This window comes from Diceros bicornis, chromosome 31 (genome assembly GCF_020826845.1).
Source record: "Diceros bicornis minor isolate mBicDic1 chromosome 31, mDicBic1.mat.cur, whole genome shotgun sequence".
Classification (NCBI taxonomy): domain Eukaryota; kingdom Metazoa; phylum Chordata; class Mammalia; order Perissodactyla; family Rhinocerotidae; genus Diceros; species Diceros bicornis.
The window spans coordinates 14,447,567-14,466,993 of NC_080770.1; the positions used below are offsets into that span (position 1 = coordinate 14,447,567).

Here is a 19,427-nt window from a genome sequence, read left to right on the forward strand (position 1 = left end):
GAGAATCAAAACCCAAATGCTTTGTTTATTACTTTTCCTATTAGATTATGTGATTTCCTATGTGAATTTTGTGTTATCATTCACATTTGTAAGAGATTGGCTTTAGAAAAAAATGAATTAAAAGAGCAAGTTTAGATGATAGAAACTAAATGAAAACAGAGCATCTGATCCCTCAGTCTTGAAGGTATATTTTCCCAAGTCATACTCATTGTGGTATGTGGGGTAGGCTAAATAAGTACTTGTGGAGTGGGTGTGTAAATGCAATTGCTGGTGAGTCCATCTCCTGCTAGCCACCTTTCCCCATCGTCTCTTCCACTCCTTCTCCCTTCTCTCAATTTCTCTGGCAGTTCAGCTGGCACTCTTCTGGCTGGCACTCAATGAAAAATTACTCCCTGATCCATTACTATTATGCTTGCATGATTGCTTCTTGACCACACATCCTTCCTTCTTCCTCAACGAAGGCAGGCTCCCGAGGGTCATGGGCTACACTAGGTTTTGTTCAACTCTGCCCCCCCCATAGCCCTCTAAGTAGACACAGTCCACCTTCCCAGCTTGGCCTTGGTGACACCTTACATCTTGGGCTCCCAGGTGCCTACACCATGCAGTAGAGAGAGGATCCCTTTCCCTGATCATTGATGACTGCATCTTTCCTTGCAGTGAGTGTTTTGGACAGAGTCCAGAAGTTTAGTGGAGAAAATGAAGGGATCCAGAGGGTTAGTGGAGGCAATAAAGGGACTGGAGAGACCTGGGAGCTGGCAAACAAGTGACAAAGGTTGGCTCCTGCTGAGCGAGAAGGGAGGGAGAGGTGGATCCAAATGAGGCTCTGGCTTTGAAATGGGTTCCAGCTTGGAGGGAAACTGATGGGCTTCCTAGTCTTCTTTCTCCTCACCCCTTTGGCCTACCACCCCAACTTTCCGGTTTCAGGCTTTTTCAGATCTTCATGTCTTTCTCCCATTTTTTTTTTTCCACAAGGTCTTTGTCCTGGTGTGTGTCAAATCTCACTCTTCTTTTCCTTATAAGGACACCAATCATTGGATTTAGGGCCCACCCTAAATCTAGGATGAACTCATCTAGACATAACTTAATTACACCTGTAAAGACTCAATTTCTAAAAAAGTCATGTCCACATTCACAAGTACTAGTGGCTAAGACTTGGACATATCTTTTTGAGGGACACAGTTCAACCCACCACAACCTCTGTAATTGTTTCTGTTATAACCAAAATATTAATACATTTTCCCCCCATAAAAGAGCTCTGGTTAATATTTCCCCTAAGTCTGTGGTCTCCTCTCTCAATTTCAGAAGTTCAGGGCTCAAAAGTACTGTAAAGATAATTCAGTTCAACATGTTAAAATAAGATTTGGGGTGAGTGGGGCGGAAGTAGGAGTGGCTGATCTTGCCCAGTTCCTTCAGCAGTTTGCATGGCAAGGGAAGGAAGGAACACCCCAGGTCTTCACATCTTCTGACACTTTATCCCCAAGGAAGCCAGGAGACAGAATTGGGTCCCTGGTGATCTAGAATGGATATCCAGGCTCCAGATGTGGTCCAAAACCTGCTGCACTGCTCTGGATGACCTTCTACCTTAGATGCCTTATTTTCTCACCTATAAAATTGAGATGATGACAATATCTACCTCCTAAGGTTGTGGCAACGCTTAAATGTGATATTGTGTTTAAAATTTTAGCATGGCCCTAACTATTAAGCGCTGCATAAAATGTTAGTTACCATGATAATATTATTGATGGAAGAGATGAAAGAGAATGGAAAGAAATGAAATGGAGAGGAGGGCTCGTGTTTGAGGAGAGCCATAGATGCAACAAGACTTATTGACAATGTAGATATGGGAGATGAGGGGAAATGAGTGACCAAAAGTACTTCCAAAGATTTTAGTCTGGAAGGCTATGTGGATGGTGAGGCTGTGAACAGAACAGAGACAGTAGGAAAAGGCAGATTAGGGGGGTGCAGGATAGGGGATCTCCATGGCTTGGCTTTTAACAAGTTGGGTTTGAGGGGACTGTGTCCAGGACTTTCACCTGCATATTTGTGCTCCTAAGAGATATCAGGTCTAGAAATAATAATCACGAATCATCCAGAGAGAGGTACTAGGGAAGCTGACCCATGACTGCGAATGCCAAGTGGAGAATAAGGGAGTGAAGAGGACAGAAGATGGGATTCCAAGGGAATATTTGGATAGTATGAAGAGAAAGAGGGAGGAGTGAGGAATGGTTTGAAAGGTGGAAAGAAAATCAAGTGCCATAAAAAGCTAAGAATAAAAAGACCCTATAAGACAGAGGACAAAGAGTTGTCAGGGACTAGGGGAGGGGCAAGCGTCAGATTACAATAGGGTAACACAGGGGGATTCTTTGGGGTGCTGGAGTTGTTTTGCATCCTGATAGCGGTGGTGATAACAAGAATCTTTGCATGTGTTTAAAACTCATAGGACTGTAAGACAAAAATAAAAGAGTGCATATTACTGTATATAAATTAAGAAATAAAAAGGAGAGCCTGTAGAAAAGTTGATAAAAGGCCAATGGATTTGGTCAGAGGTCAGACATTCCAAAGAACAACTGTGCTTTCTCCCATCTTTGGGCTTTCCCATCCATTTTCCTTCCTCACTCTTTCTCCCATACCCATGCAGAACTCTAAAAAGTATTAGATCTGTTTCTCTTCAGAACTTAAAACAAATCTCCTAAGCCAACTCAAATCAAGATAATTCATAAAATCACCACTTTGAAAGTTAGAAGGACAAGGGGAAAAGGAATTAGGCTTTCTCATTTAATCCTCCCAAGGATCATTATTATTTCCACCTTACATTTTGAGAGACTGTGTAGAAGAGTTAGGAGCATGGACTCTGAAGCCAGACTCTCTGGGATTCATACTCTGGTTCTCAGGAGCTATATAAACTTAGCCAAGCTGCTTAACCTCTTTGTGCCTCAGTTTCCTCATCAGTAAAATGGGGATAAGGAAAGTACCTACGTCATAGGGCTTATGTGAGGATTTAGTGTTAACAAATATAAAGTACTTAAGACAGTGCTTAGCCCATAAACATACCATGTAATTTTCTTTTTTTAAATTACAGATAAGAAACCAAAGCTTAGGGATTTTAAGTAATTTTCCCAAGGCATATTGGGTGTATATATTGGGGAGGCCAGTTTTCAAAATATGAAATTCATAATTCTTTCTGGATGTCTTCAAAGGCTGTTAACAGAGGGGGAGAGTGCCAGAGAAACAACTCTGTGTTTCAGTGTGAATGATGAGATGGGAAGAAATACGGAAATGAATGTTTTGGAAAAGAAACCAAGGTAGAAATGAGAAATGAAAGGCTGTGTTTAAAGTTCTTGTGAGCTCACCTGGAATTCCCATGTGGAAAATAAGCAAAAAGAGAAAAGAGGTGGGCTGTATGAAAGATCAAAAGGAGACAGAAAGAAGTGAGTTTTTTTCCTCGCTGTGTCCAATTTTAGTCTGATTTTTCACTTGACAATTCTCTGGGATGGCATCAGATATTAAACATGGCAGAATATTTCAGCCGAACAAAAACACCTGGTGATAGGATTTGTTTATATCATAATTTATTTACAGGACACGATGAATAATCAGATGACCTGCAGTTACTAATCGAAGTTGTAACATACACTTCATGATAAACACTGCATTACAACCTCGCTAACAATGATAATTTATGATTGTATATATGTGCATGTGTTGTATGCATGTGTGTGCTGGTTACCTATTGCCAGTTTAGCAGCACCACCACTTCCTGATAAAGCTGAGAACTATTTTCCTCAAATCCCTGTGTGTTCTGGGTTGCATTGTTCCGTAAGAAAAACTCGTAAGAAACTTGGGAGGTGGAAATGAAGTGGAAGTCACTACTGGAAGATCGTGGCAGTCAGGCAGGACTTTGTAATATCTCCACAAGTTCTCACTCATAGGTTGTGACCGATGCTGCAACTTTGCACACTCTTTGTAAGTTACCACTATACCATTATGGTGACAAGACACGGCAACTCTTCAGACTTCCCCACGTCAATTAGCACCTTCTCTCCCCCTTCCAATGGTTTAGGCTGACATCCTCTGGCTGCAGTCTTACAGATTTTTCTCTTTCCCTGCTCCTTCCATACTCATATAATCCCAATTCCTAGTTAAATACCTTACTCTTGCTGTGTTTGTAGTGACTTTATTCTCCTGACAGAATCCAGACTGATACTAAAACTATGTGTATATATGCTAGATCATCCAAGACAGCCCCAATTTCCTGAATAAATTTCATAATTCCCTGAAGAATACCAGGCATTCCAACAGTATTAATATGCCTAAAATCCAAAAAACTGACAATACGGAATGCTGGTGAGGATGTGAAGCAATATGAACTCTCATTCATTGCTGGTGGGAATGCAAAATGGTACAGCCACATTGGCAGATAGCTGGGCAGATTCTTACAAAATTAAACATAATCTTACCATACAGTCCAGTAACCACACTCCTAGGTATTTACCCAATTGAGTTGACAATTTATGTTCACACAAAAATTTGTACACAGACGCTTATAGCAGTTTTATTTATAATCACCAACAACTGGAAGCAACCGAGTTATCTTTCAAAAAGAGAATGAATAAGCAAACTGTGGTATATCCATTCAATGGAATATTATTCAGCAATAAAAAGAAATGAGTTTTCAATCCATGAAAAGACACAGAGGAACTTTAATTGCACATTGCTGAGTGAAAGAAATCAACCTGAAAAGGCTACTTAGTATATGATTCCACGTCTATGACATTCTGGAAAAGGCAAAAGTATAAGGGCAGTAAAAAGATCAGTGGTCACCAGGGGTTCAGGGGAGAGAGGAGGGATGAGTGGGCAAAGCACAGGGGAATTTTAGGGTGGTGAAATGATTCTGGATAATATTGTAATGATGGACACATGACATTATGCACTTGTCAAAACCCAAAGAATTTACAGCATGAAGAGTGAATCTTAATGTATGCAAATTTAAAAAATCATTTAGGAGGTCAAGGGATCAAAGGAAAGAATGCTGGCTGTGACAAGAAAATCTTAACAGTACTAAAAAATATATGAAATAACCTCACGGAAGGAGGTGAGGGAAAGGAGGTTGATCTAAGTAACTTTGGGAACAAGTCTGTAGGATGAAAGGCAAAAGAAACTGCTCATAAACACAGTACTCTAGGTGATAAAGTTATTTCCTATCCCGGTACAAATGAACAATTATGATTTTATTTGAGATCATTTCTAACCAAGGATTTAGTTCCTCAGTGAAGATTAATCGTATCCTTAAGTTTTGCAAGTCACGACCCACACATTTTCTAAACACGTACTTTCCATGTGTCAGACATTGGGAATAATGAGATGAATTATTGAATAATGAAGAAATCATCTCATTCAGATCCTGCCTTCAAGCAATGGAACTGACGGGAAGATACGGAAGATGAGAAAAAATCAATGGTTACACTATTTTTAGTATCATAAAACTTATTATTACTTAATCTTATCATTCTTCACATTGCTTGACTTTAAAATAGAGACAACAGTCCACCTCATAGAGCTGTTAGGACTAGTTTCTTCATGTGCTTAGGAAAATGCTTGGCACCTAGGAAGTGACCAAGAATTATTATCATTTTTGAGGAAACTGACCATTTGGAATTTAGAAAACTGTCACCATTGCCTATGGAATAACAATGCCATAGGCAATTCTCTTAAAGCCAGTAAACAGACTAAATTCCCACTGTCCTCAATCCTCATCACTCACCATTTCTACATCTTGCTGATTTATACATACTTTTTCATACCATGCTCCATGATTTCGCTTAATATCAAGGAGGATGGATTCCAGAGTAGAGGCAAACTCAATCACACTGGAAAACTTGCTTTGATATGCATAAGCAAAGCCAGCAGTATGCATGGCCACCAGCGAACCTTTTGAATCAAACACTGGGGAGCCAGAAGCCCCAAAGAAAAAAGTGGTGTTATAGGTAATCACATCAGGGTTGTGAAGTACTTCCTGGAAACTTCTTTGAGTGAACATATGGATATACTGCATAACATAATCGCAACCCTCTGCTTCTCTAGCCTGAAAATGTTCTCGACATTTTTCTTCTCGCTGACCCTGAGAGATCACAGCACAGGCATCAGTAGACTTTGCATCTCCATTTGGATGGCCAATAATATATACCAACCCACTAAGTGGTACAGGAGCAATTCCATTGTATAGTCCCAAAGGTACCTGTTGTCCATTTTCCTTCAGTTTCAGAATAGCATAATCAAGAGTTACATCAGATATCTTAAACCACGGTTCAACGAAAAAGCAAATTTTACCTTCTTTTTCTTGCAGGTCTTCATAAGCAAATGTCACTCTCACACATTGACCAATTATGTCTGCCCACTTACTTTGATCTATCCCCTTTCCCACAATGTCATTTATTACATGCCGACAAGTGAAAATGAACAACCCTTGAAAAACAAAGCACGTGGCAGAACCTGCATTTCCATTGTTGTCCCAGGATACGTACCCAACTGAGTCACTGAGCCGAGAAAGAAATTTGTGTACTTTAACCGGAGTGGAGTTTTTTGTCAGTTTTCCAAAGTTTGTTTCATGCCATTTAAATAATGAAGTTTTCTTTTTGCTCTTTCTTTTTTTTATTTCTTTCTCAAAGTTTTCTCTGATTTTTTCACTTTCTCTTCTCAAACTGGGGTACTGGTCCACAATTTCTTCATTCAACAGACGAGTGTTTCTTTTCTCTGACTCAGGCCTCTGAGCAGCTGCTGCCCTGGAGCCCATTCCCTTCTCAACCTCGACCTGAAAGAGCTGGCCCTCTAGATCATCAACAGGCTGTGTGTTTTCTAAAACAGAGTCCAGGTTTTTAATGAGTTTCCAATCATCATTCTCCAGAAAGGAAAGAAATCTGCCATCCTTGCATAGAGCATCCTTAATGGTTTCTCCTTTGAAAGCATAGACACAGAGTTTGTACCCTTCTTTGTGAAGTTCCCTGCGTTTGACAATTGTTTTTTTCCTCTTCCCAATTGCATGAATATAAAATTTGACACAGTCAGCAGATGCCTCGTCATGGCGTCCAAATACCTGGTTCCCTTCTTCCTCCTTACTTTTACTTTGGGCAAATGTAATTACCACGTGACAGTTTTCAGGAAAACAACTGAGAGGCATTCCAAGGTTTATATATCCTTCAATTCCTTCTATGCCATGCACCAGCACTTCTTTGCCTTGATGAGTTTCTATCTCTTCTTTGACAGCCTTAAGAGTGTTGAGTGCCGAGTATAAGCTATCCTTCTCATTATGTATGAGCACGAGTTTCCTTTTTTGGTTTTTCTTGTGATTTACACCCAAGGTAACGTTAATTGTCTTATTTAGGGGTGTAGTCTGGTCTTTGGGTTCTTGAGCCTGGGTGTTAGTTATATCTTTTGGACCTTTTCTAGAGCCTGTCTTTGTTTGAGACATACTGGAATTATTCTGTTCTTTTTTATTGACCTAAAAACAAATGTTAAATACTTTAAAATTCTGAATGCAACTCTAGTCTTTTGTATCTCTTTTTAGTACATAATTCACAAAATTTCTATAGGAAACTCAGAACCAATCTCAAAAGGCCAGTGAATACAATTAAATCCGAGTTTGAGTTGGGATTCAAAATACAAGCTGAGTTTCCTGTCTCATCAGTCGGATAAACTCTTACTACTGCCACACTGGTGCATTTTTCTGGGAAATATGAGGAAAGAAATAACTTTTTTCCAGGTGCATCAAATACAGAGATGTTTAAAAGTCTGCCAGCTCTCTTACAGTGTTATTTCAGGTCTTGCTTACTATTCTCAACTATACAGTTTTTATTTTTTCCGAGTATAGTGATGGATCACACCAAAATTTGGTTCTTAAATTTCCAAACCCAGCAAGAATAAATTATGATCGTTTTTTACCAAGCATTAAATGTTAAACAAAACCATCATTAGTTAATTAATCATTTAGTCATAATAATATAGTTATTTCTAATAATAAAAACCTTGAATCACCCAGTATCTATTATGCAAAGAACTCAAATTATTTCCTCTATTATATCAACTAATCTCCAAATCCTATGAAGTGAGGAGGAACAAATATGGTATCTCTGCCCTCCTGATGGAGAAATGAGGCACAAAAAGTTTTTCCTGTAAGTGCCTTTCCTAGGGTTACATAATAACCAATGAATGAAATGAATATTGGAACTCCAATACTTAGGCCAGTATTTTTCCATTAGACTATATATTCTTTTTTGTAAATTTTATACCCACGATTCCCATTTTTATAGGGCATTATCTTAAAAACCAGGGGTGGGGGAGGGGAGAGGAATTACATAAGGAGAATTAATCAAATATCAGAAATTCAATGAAAAATTAAGAGCATCTGATTCCTATGTCTAAAAGATACATTTTCCCCAAGTCATATTCATCAAGGCATGGGTGTCAACAGATATGGGTTCATATGCCAGCGATGCCACTTGCTGATAATGGAATAACAATGCCAGGACTGTTGTAAAGATTAACTGTAACATCATGTATGACAGTGTTAGCACATCATAGGTTAACTTTTATTTTCCTTCTTTGTAATGGTACTAATATTCTGGATCAAAAAAAGGAACATAGATTCAGCCTAACGCTGCCAAAAAACATCCTTGTCATACACCCTATCAGAATAATGTAATGGATTTCCAACTATTCAAAGGATTCTTGGGTAGATATAGACTTTCAAAAAGGGGTCTGGGGTAGCACATGGTTATTAGCTCACTCTGTCGTGGAACTGAAAAACAGAATTAGGCTTGTCTTGGCTTTTCTAGATACTTGGATGTTCTAGTTAGAACCAGGATAAAAGAAAAGTTAAAGGCTTTAAGTTGCGTCCTCAAATGCTTGCCATTTCTCAGCCTTCTTCATGATAAATTCAAGGAGCATTTTAGAATCAGAAAAGGATATGATGGTTTGATATGAACCAATGTCAAGGATGGCTAAGTCTAGTATCAGTATATTCTATAAATTGTTACAAACATACCTGAGAAAAATAGTGATCAATTTTCATATTACTCTTTTCATCAAATGCGACCTTCTGTGACCTGCGCTTCTTAGGGCTCATGATGACTTGAAGATGAACAGACAGTTCAGCTGAAACACTAATTTGAAAAAGGTTCAAGTTATAGCAGTATCTTCATAGCTATTCTTAATTGTACAGAGCATAAGATTAACAGGGACCCCACATCCCACCTTTTCCTTCAGGTCCAGTCTCCCTACCCTCAGAGATGGTAACTTAGCAAGTAGATAGTTTATCTACCAACTATAATCACCTCAACAATAAAAATTCTCTTTTATAGAGGACTATACTAAATATTTTACAAAAATGATCTCTGATTGTCCATGCCCACAGATACCATGCAAAGTAGGTATATCTGCATATTGCAGATGAGGAAAGTATAACTCATAGAAGTAAGTGACCTGCCCAAGGCCAGAGCTATGTGGCAGAGATGGAATTCAAATGCAGCTATAAATATCCAACAGAAGAGTTTGCAATTGGAGAATTCAAATGTGTGTTCTAGTTACACTGAGGTTAAAAATCTGGACTCCATTTAAGATGGAGATGGCACAGGGATGGTACAATTATAGAGAAACAGATGGAAAAGGAACTGGGTGCTATCATGAAGACAAAATAAACTTAGAATGACAGCTTGCACTCTATCTTTCCTCTGATGCCTCCCCAGAAGAGAATGAACAGTGTAAATAAAATAGTGAAATCTTCAATAGCGATAAATACCAATAGAAGGAAAGCCAGGAAGGGCAGCAGCCGTCTGTCTTCAGTATCTCAACATCTAACACAATGCCTGGCACATGAAAGATACTCTTTCATGTATCTCAACATCTAACACAGCGCCTCAAGAAAGACACATTTGTAAAGATACATTCCATGAATGAATGGAGTATGCATATGATGTACTGTGCCCTGTTCTCAGTGCTGTCCATAAACGACCTCATGTAATTCTTACAACCCTGTGAGATAGGTATTATTAGTTCCATTTTACTGATAAAGAACTTGAATACCAAGAGAGATTAAACTATTTACTCAAGGTCACAGAGCCCCAGAGAGTATACTTTTATTGACTTTCGATTATGTAAGTTTTCAAATAGAGAATAAAAAGAGGGGCCGGCCCCATGTTGCAGTGGTTAATTGCGCGTGCTCCGCTGCTGGTGGCCCGGGTTTGGATCCCAGGCGCGCACAGACGCACTGCTTGTCAGGCTATGCTGTGGCAGCGTCCCATATAAAGTAGAGGAAGATGGGCACAGATGTTAACCCAGGGCCAGTCTTCCTCAGCAAAAAAAAAAAAAAAAGAGAGAGAGAGAGAGAAGTGGATTGGCATGGATGTTAGCTCAGGCCTGATCTTCCTCACACACACACACACACACAAAAAGAACAGCATAATGAGCCTCCCTATACCTATCACATAGATAATAATTGTTTATTTTTTGCAAAATTGCATCTTTGTATTTTACTTGATTATTTTACAGTTAGAGACAGTGTAATATTTTAATCCTAATTATCATTTTCCATCTCTAAAAATTTAAGACTTTTTCTTATATAATTATAATACTAATTTATTCAGACCAAGACCCAGTTGAGCTATGTAAGTTGTCTTTAAGTATTATGGCTATTAAGTCTCTTATTCTGGAGAAAGCATTAATTTGTTGAAGGGAACAAAGAAGTTGTTTGTAGAATGTTCACCTTCTGGGTTGCTCCTGATGTTGCTTAATTTATGTTCTCGCCCCTGTATTTCACGTCAAGTAGAAATTATCTAAAGACTATGTTTATTCTCTTAACCATTTTACTATGGAGCAGGAGCCCTGGCTTCATCATTTACTGGTAATAAGCTACTTAAGGACCTCACTTCAGCCTCTCTGAGCCTTTGTTTTCTATTTGTAAAATGAAGCAATGATTCTGAGAGAATGAATATGAAAGTGCTACATCTACGTTTCCTTTTGTAAGACCATCTGGGTTCAAATATCAGGTTACCATTTACTAGCTGCATGACCTTGGCCATATTAATTAGTACTCTCTGCCTTATTCTCCACACCTCCAAGATAGGAGTAGAGGTAGAATCAGCTTCCATTGTTGTGAAGATTAAAAAATACAAAGCGTGTAAAGCCTTGAGAACAGTGCCTGGCATGTAATAAATTTCCCAGTAAATATTGTTGCTGTTAGTATTATCAATATCAATATACTTACCACAGGGATATTTCTTAAACAGCAGAGAACCTGAGGAAACAAAAAGAGATACATATAATTAAGGAGCTGTGCTACGTTAAGAGATCCTTGAAGGCAGGAACTTACTTCCCAACAACTAAGAGAATTTGGGGGTTCGGTGTGTCTGTTGATGATGACCTATCTTATGGAATTTGAGAGAGGACCCAGATGCTTTAGGAGTGATTATTACACATGGACCAAAAAAGGAATACGAAGTGGGCAGAAACAAATGTGAATTTGGCACTCCACTGGGACGAACTTGAGCAACCACAGTGAAGAGGGGCAAGAGGTTAAGAAAACACCCCAAGATCCTCCCCTCCAACACGGTTTCCAGTATCCAGCCTGAACCATGTTAGAGCAAAATGTGAAGTGTCCTTAACTATCCTACTCCATGCCTTGTTTTAGAGTTGGAGAAGTTGAGGCTCTGCTCACCACAAGGACTTGCCCTATGTTCTACAGTAAAGAGATAAGGCAATACAGCCTGTCCTTGGTCCATTTCCAGCTCACCCAACTCCAAGGCTCCCCTTTAGAATTCTTCTCTCCCTCATCTCTCTCTCTCTCTGTTCCCTTCTCTCTCCCCCTCTTCTTTCTTTCTCCTCCCGTCTCTTTCTCCCCTCTCCTCTCTGTCTCCCTCTCACCCTCTCTCTCTCTCTGCCCCCTTCTCTCTCCCCCTCCACCTCCTCTCAGTCCTACTCCCACTTCCTGTTCTTTCCCCTTCTTCTCTCTCTCCCTCCCTCTCTTCTTGCCTCCCGGCTCCACTTCCTCCTCCGGCTTTCTCCTTCTCCCGCCTTCTCTCCTCCTCCCTCTCCCCCTTCCCCTCTCCCCTCTCCTTCTCTTTTCTCTCCCTCCCCGCTCCACTTCTGCCTCCTCCGGCCTTCTCTCTCTTCCCTCAGGCGCTCCCAAGCCCGAACTGAGTCAGGCTGTGGAGAGGCAGAGATCCGATCTCCGCTGACCTTAGGCTTAGTCCAAACCCACCACCCCGCCCCCCCCAACACACAGCTTGACAAGAAGCAGCCAGTGAAATAAAACCTGTGCCGTCTTGGCTCCCTAGGTGGGCCGCGCCATCTGGCCCAGGACTCGGGGCCCCAGCCCTTCCCCTCCCAGCCCCGGAGGCACGCGGGCACCTGTCCCGCGCTCGCCTGCCCGGCTGCGCACCTCGCCTGCCGCCAGCACCCGGGACTCAAAGCCAGCGCCCAACCGAGGTCGGTTCTTATCGGAGGAAGCGAAAGCCTCTGAGTCTCGCAGAGACAGCTGGCCAAGAAGAGCCCCTCACGTTGGCTCAGACTGGCAAGAAAGGCGGGAGGTGGGGCTAACGTTTGAGAAAGATCTCCTGCCTTTGAGGAACTGCTGCCCAGCTGGCCCTTTGATTACTTCCGCTTTCTTATCCACTCGGCTTCTCCCAGCGCAAGCCGCCTACCCACTTCTCCCTCCCGCCATCTCTCGCTTTCTTTTTCTCCACTCTCTCTCCCCCAGCCTGAGGTTTTTCTGCATCACGCCCTGTCAATGAATTTTCCGCAAACTCCAAGTCAGCCCCAGGAACAAAGGGGTAACTCACCTAAAAGGAGATTCTGTCCCAAATCGAGCCGTCTCTCGCCTGCACTTGCAAATGCGGGGGAACCTTTCGCTTCCGCCGAGAATCCCCTGCTCTGGCGCAGCTCCCCAGAGAATGGTGCATTTGGTCAATGACAAGAGAGATCGTGAAGTCTGTCTACGCTCATTGGATACTCTCATTGTCTATTCTCTACTGCAGAAGCCGATTGGCCGCGCTCTTGCCCCCCCCAGTAGAGCGCGGGAAAAGTTGAGTGCGGACCCGTCCCGCCCAATAGTGGAAGGAAAGGCCCGCGCTGGCGGATGGCGGGACGCCTGCAACTGTCCCTCCCTAAGCAGCATCATGCCTTATTACTCCGCTGCTCACTGCCGTCAATGCCTGCTTCATGTCTCTTTGATCCCCTAGTCCCAAACTCGAGAAAGAGCCCCAGTGAGGGGTAGGTCGGAGTGGGAGTGGGCTGGGCTTGGGAGGTGCGAAAGCGGGAGGCCAGGGGGCAGAAGGAGCGAGAATGGTGGAGGCGGGGCCACTGCGGAGGCTCCAGCCCCGCTCGCAGGAACCCGCCGCGGAAGTGGGTGGGAGGAGGGGACACGTGGCTTGCTCCAGCGCACAGGAGGCGCTTCGCGTGGGCGGGTGGGTAGGAGGGCTTGGGCGACTCGGGCTCTTCCCAGGGGGCGGCATTCCCAGCAGTTGAGACACTTCCAGGAGTATGACAATCAGGAACAGGCAGTGAATGCAGGAGGTGGGAGTGAAAGACCTTGTCATATATCGAGTCTCCAAATGCCCAATATGTGCAGAAATTTACAATCCGGACGAAGACCACGATATGGACTCCAGGAATATGCACCTCAAAGCTGACAATGAAAGAACTCCATTGGAAAGGGCTTGCAACTGCAGCCGGCTGTTTCAGGATCTGCAGGAAGAGCAATGTGCAAGTATTTCATGCTGTGTTAGAGAAGTGATCAGGGTCACAACGGTGACAGCGCTTACGCAATTGACAAGAGGAATATGATGTACATAAAGCGATAGGGTTGCAAAATGTGTTAGTAACTACAGTGCAGGTGGTAATTTTGGGGAGCTGGCCTTAATATGCATACAAAACACCCAAAGTGGCTAAAATTACTGCTGCTGCTTCTGTGGGTTCTCTGGGGTTTGGCTAGAGAACCCTTTAAAAAGTCAACAACAACAATAAAAAATTGTACGAAAGTTTCACCACTTATTTTCATTCTCTGAAAATCTGGAGAGGTTTCTACACCCCTCAGAGCAGTGCATGCAATAATCACCAAAGTATTAGGATTTGGCTGATTCTTTTTTTTCATTGCGGATTCTGAAGCAGTAAAAATTTCAGTGACAAGCAAGAGGTGTGAAAGAATACTGGGATTGAAATTGCCCAGCAATCTGAGCTATCCTGTTTTGGAGAGCCAGCCTGGTGACTGCCAAACATTGAACAGCATCCTGATATCTCCATCTGACTTAATAGTATTTGTTAGGCTTTTGAGATTGCCTGGAAATTAAGAAATGGATCTCAGAAAGCTATGACGAAGAGTGAAGTTGGTATTGGAACAAACACTGGTATTGTTGAGGCCACTGCACGTGGAGATAGTACAGAGTAAGAAGACTTATGATGACAATAAATACAGTGGTTAGTCCACCAAGAATGTGTTTATGTGGATGTGAAGTGTTTTCTGTGGCTTTTCCCTCTCTCCCTTCTTCCTTTCTTTTTTTCCTTCCTTCCGTTTTTGTTTTCTGCCTTTTGTACATTTCAATGTATAAACAAAGTAGTGATTTAACAGACAATAGTCTTAACAGAACTTTCTAAAACATGAATGTTAAGAATTCAACATACTGATATATTTTGTTTATTGAAATATTAGTGCACAAGAAGATAATTATGTGACTATTACAGAGGATATAAAATGTGTTCCTCTAATGCCTATGCAACTAAACCTATGTAGCAAGATATTTAGTATGTTTTTCTTAAATATTTATATAATTTTGTATAATTTTAATCATCTTTATATTAAAACATTTCTGGCTTGGTAAGTTATGTGTTGGCTTACTAGAGAAAGGGTATAAAATAAATACTTCTTAAACCTTAAATATATTTGCAGTAAAATATGTTTTGGTTTAAGATAATAGGAAAACAAACTTTTTTGGATGAAAGATTACTGTCACATTTTCTTCCTCATCATCCCTACATCTTTGGCCTTTTCTTGGTTTATATTATGAAAGTTCCTTAACTTAAAAAAAAAAGTCTAAGATTGACATTTTTTTTTCTGTAGCAAACTTTGGTTATTGTTTTTTCTTCAAATTTCAGACAAAATGAAGTCTTAATTTCAAAGTTACAAAATATAGCTAGTGAGATCTAAAACCAAATAAAATTCACATTCTCAAGACTATTAACCAAATAAGTTTTAAAAAGCTATTTTTACCATTAAACTTACATGTTAAATCTGGTTTCTTTTGTCTTCTAAAGACCAGAGTTCTTATAATTACTATCAAACTCCTCTTCTAAGAAAATAGTTTGAGTTCCTTGTCAATGCTTTATCAAGCAGGCTATTTCATAATTCTTAGACTAGGTCTACAGAGGACAAGTCTTTTCCAACATTAGCCCCAAAGAGTTTTTTCTTCCATATTTAATTAGCAGTCAGTAAATAGTTTCTGGGGGAAAAATTCTTCCTTGATGGGAAGAAATTAATTTTTACATGCAAGGTCAAAGATATAATTCGCATCTTTTAAAAACTGCCCTGGTGAGAGACTCTGGCTTAGATAGTCCTTAAAGCCAATTGCTAACTCTGCACTTTACCAAGTTTTTTTTTTTTTTTTTTTTTTTTGTGAGGAAGATCAGCCCTGAGCTAACATCTGATGCCAATCTTCCTCTTATTGGTTCTGGGCTAACATCCATGCCCATCTTCCTCCACTTGATACAGGACACTGCCACAGCATGGCATGATAAGCGGTGCATCAGTGCACGCGGAGATCCAGGCCTGCGAATTCCGGGCCTCAGCAGCGGAGCGTGCGCACTTAACCGCTGCGCCACCGGGCCTGCCAGACTTGACGAATTTTAAATCATCACAACACCTCTGCGAAGTGGGACAATTTTTATCACCCCCATTTTGCAGAGGAGGAACCTGGCCCCATGGTTTTAGCCTCTAGGATTTTCTTCCTTTCCATTGTTAGATCAGTCTTTGTGACCCCATCCTACCCCAGCTCATCCTCACCTCAGCTTTTCCCCGCCCGCTCTCCTCTGCGTCTTGTCGACCCCATCTGTCCCTCCGTAATCCCCTCGCGGAGCACACGGTGCTCCATGACTCGCAGCCCCGGGGAATGAGGTGAGTGCGGGCAGCCCTATTCCAAGACAGTCTCTGCCCGGCGAGCGGAGCCCCTAAGAACCGCACCTAGGAAAGCCGTTTCTTCACCACGAATGGAGTCCTGCGCGCCGCTTGGAGATGGAGCCAGAGGATGAACCTGCGGGAATGTGGGGAGGCGGGTACGGAGCCGGGGCGAGGATTGACATCCTTTGTGCCCAATGGCAGCATGATAAGGAGGTGGTTTACCCAATCCTCAGTTCTCTAGGGGCAGAGCTTGAAGCCTAGGAAACTGCTTTTCCCTCTCTGTGTTGGAGAGGCGGGAGAGGTTAGCAGAGAGCTGTCAAGTGTGGGAGCAGGACGTTCTCTCTCACGTGCTCCTCAGAGATCCATCAGTTGGTCTAAAGGTGCTAGTACTGAGGTTGGCTTGGCCTGTCGAGGCCGCATCACTACCCCTTTAGTTTACTAACGATCCGCCAGACCTTCCCTGGGCAAACCAAGTCTCAAATGCCGTTTTCTCCATCACTCGTGATACTCTGGATTATTGTAAAACTGTAAAGGGATTCTTGGCGCAGGGCTAAGGAGTCTGCTGTTATGAAGTTAGCTGCCGAGTATTTCTGGCCCTGAAAAGGGGACAGCAGGCTGGACCCTTAAATATATTTTAAGTTACATATTTTTCTCTTGTAAATCAATATATTACATATTAGGAAGTTTAATTCCTCAATCTTAGGTTTCCTTCCTAGCCTTTTTATAGCAGAGGCAACAGCAAAAGCACACTGAAATGGCCGGACTGATTGCAGACTCTTTGTGTTCCTTGAAGCCTAGCAATTAATTTATTTCTCCACACTCTTCTCCTTTGCTGGCAATTGGGGGAAGTGGCTCAATCACATGGTTAAACTGACCAGAAGCATTAGCTAGATTTCGTTTTGAGTGGCTGTCTTTTAGTTCTACTTTAAATGTATAACTGACTTTCACAATAAACAAACCACCAAAAAAAAAAAAAAAACAGGCTGAAGCCCGTGAGCTCAATGTGGATGGATGGGCATGTCATCTCACCAGCAAGGTGTGGACCAGCCTCTAATTTGCTCTTCTTGGCTGCCCTTTGCAAGGTTGCATGAAACCCAGGATAACCAAGAAGCAAAGACAGAAAGGAGAGTGCTGGAGGGGACCCACCATGGGGTCTCATCTTTAGTGATTTGTATGGTCCCAATATAAGCAACTGTTGGGGGAGAAGTCCCCTTAATATGCTCTGTGGGATAGCTGTTACTCATCTCTCATTGATCTGTGTCTAAGAACTATAAACCTAAATTCTTCTTCTTTAAAAAAAAATTATTCATTCTTTTTGGAGGAACTTTTATGTGTGTGCCAAGTATAGTGTTAAGCACTGGGGATATAAAAAGGAATGTAACATTGTCCTCACCATCCAATAAATTACAATCTAGTAGGTGAGCAAGACAAGTAACAAGGGAGTTATAACTCATGTGCTATAATACAGAAATGAACAGGATGCAGTGGTGGCATGAAGAAGGCTACAAGGATGCTAGCACAGAGCTGGTGACATTTGAGCTATGGATCCGAAATTTGGATGTGCTTCCTGTCACAAAATCACAGAGTCTATGTGTCTGATTCCTGCAAATCCCAATGATAAGCTATACCTAAAATTTCAGTGGAGAATGAATCTTACTATAACCACTTAGAACCACCGTTTGGCCCACCTGGTTGAACCCATCTTAGGTTCAGAGGGATGGAGCAGAGATCATATGACAGGCAAGCCGAAGCAACAGCACAGGCTCTCAGGATTGGCGCTGAGAAGGGCAGGCTTCAATTGAGTACTATTAAAAAAAATAAGTTTGAAGATCTGATTCACTCAGTTAAGAGCTTCCATGAGTAACCTTCCGTGGAGATTTAGTTGCAGCAGCAGGGTTAAGTGATTTGAAACCTTTATGCGCGTGGTTGTAACAGGAGTACTGGGCTCCCAAGATTTGACTAGAGGGCCCACAGCTTCATGAAAATGTCTAAAAGTTTCCTTTTGGTTAAAGTTATATCTCTCCTTTTGTTGTGCAATTGCTCCTTTCCGTTTCAGTAAATACTAAAACAGGAAATGCTAGCCCGCATGGACTCATATAGAAATAATGAGTCAAATGCTGAGAGTAGAACCTAATTCCCTTCTACTCAGGTAGTGATTAAGAAAGAAGGCATGTCTCTTGAATAAGCACTTTGGGCCCTTGAATTGGCTTATAAGTAAATAATTATAACAGTATATATCTCACATACTAGTACTGGATAGAAGAACACCGTCACATTTTCCCCATTAAATCTACAATCTCTGCCGTTTTTATTAATCTCTTTTGCCAATAAAAGTTCCAGTAAATGCAACCAGAAGGCCAGACATTCCTTGGCACTTCCTAGGAAGTTTCTTGGCAAAACGTCCAAACTGAATATAATCAAGCCTCTAAATCTAACCACCAGTTTACAGGAAATACAGAGACTACAGCTACACATTGAAAGATATCACAGGGATGAGACAGCGAAGTCCAGAATGTAGAATATTTTTCAGGACAAATATGACCCACTTTCTTCAATAAATGAATGTCAGGAAAAAATAAAGAGGAAGGGGGAATTTCCACATTAAGTGACTTAAGAGACTCATACCACCAAATACAATGTGTAGAGTTTGTTTGGATTCTGATTTGAAAAACCCAGATGTAAAACAAAAATTAACAGCAAATTTAGGAGAAGTTAGGGAAAGATATACACTGACTAAAATTATCATTAAATGTTTGTAAGCATGCCGACAGCACTGCAGTTATACTTTTATGAAAAAATAGTTTGGCTTTTAACTTTTTGATCGTGGTAGCAGTTACTCAAGTATATGCATTTGTCAGAATTCATAGGCCTATATGCCAAAAAGGATGTATTTTACTGTGCATAAATCCTAACTTAATAAAACTAGGCTTTAAAATAGATAAATAAATGGCCATAGAAAACAATGGACAAAAGAGAACACCCTGAAGGATAAAATCTGGGGCTGTGAAGGACAATGGTCAAGGCAGTTCCAACTCCAATGAGCAGTAACCAAGAGGTGCAATATGAGCTAACCAGAAATGGTACCCCCTGCCAGCGCTGGGCATCCTGACAATTCCTGCACAACAGAATTTGATCTCTGCTATGGGATGGTGACTGCTATAGTTTCCATTCTCCCTTTTTCTTAGTGAAAAATTTAAGTTGTTGGATTCTGGCCATATTCCACTACGGTATATTGGGTATGTGAATAGCATGAGGGCAAATGGGCAGATACATC

At 41.4% G+C, this 19,427-nt stretch overlaps 1 protein-coding gene across 2 annotated transcripts; it reads right to left on the reverse strand.

Moving 5' to 3' along the window:
• Positions 1-4,676: 4,676 nt before the first annotated feature.
• On the reverse strand, positions 4,677-13,113 carry FAM111A (FAM111 trypsin like peptidase A). Of its 2 annotated transcripts, none has more exons than XM_058526810.1 (4): positions 12,828-13,113; positions 11,255-11,284; positions 9,038-9,155; positions 4,677-7,495 (listed from the first exon to the last, which is right to left on the reverse strand). In XM_058526810.1, the coding sequence occupies exons 3-4, from the start codon at positions 9,116-9,118 to the stop codon at positions 5,744-5,746; spliced, it is 1,833 nt and encodes a 610-aa protein (XP_058382793.1). In that variant the 5' UTR covers positions 9,119-9,155; positions 11,255-11,284; positions 12,828-13,113; the 3' UTR covers positions 4,677-5,743. The 2 variants fall into 2 exon arrangements, with proteins under 2 accessions (XP_058382793.1, XP_058382794.1); XM_058526811.1 differs by lacking the exon at positions 12,828-13,113 and adding an exon at positions 12,428-12,560.
• Between the last annotated feature and the right edge of the window lie 6,314 nt (positions 13,114-19,427).

Coding starts and splice junctions, on each gene's coding strand:
- FAM111A (XM_058526810.1), bottom strand. CDS start 9,118: ATGAGCCCTAAGAAGCGCAGGTCACAGAAGGTCGCATTTGATGAAAAG. Junction 7,496..9,037: donor TTGATCACTATTTTTCTCAG/GTATGTTTGTAA, acceptor ATTTGTTTTTAG/GTCAATAAAAAAGAACAGAA.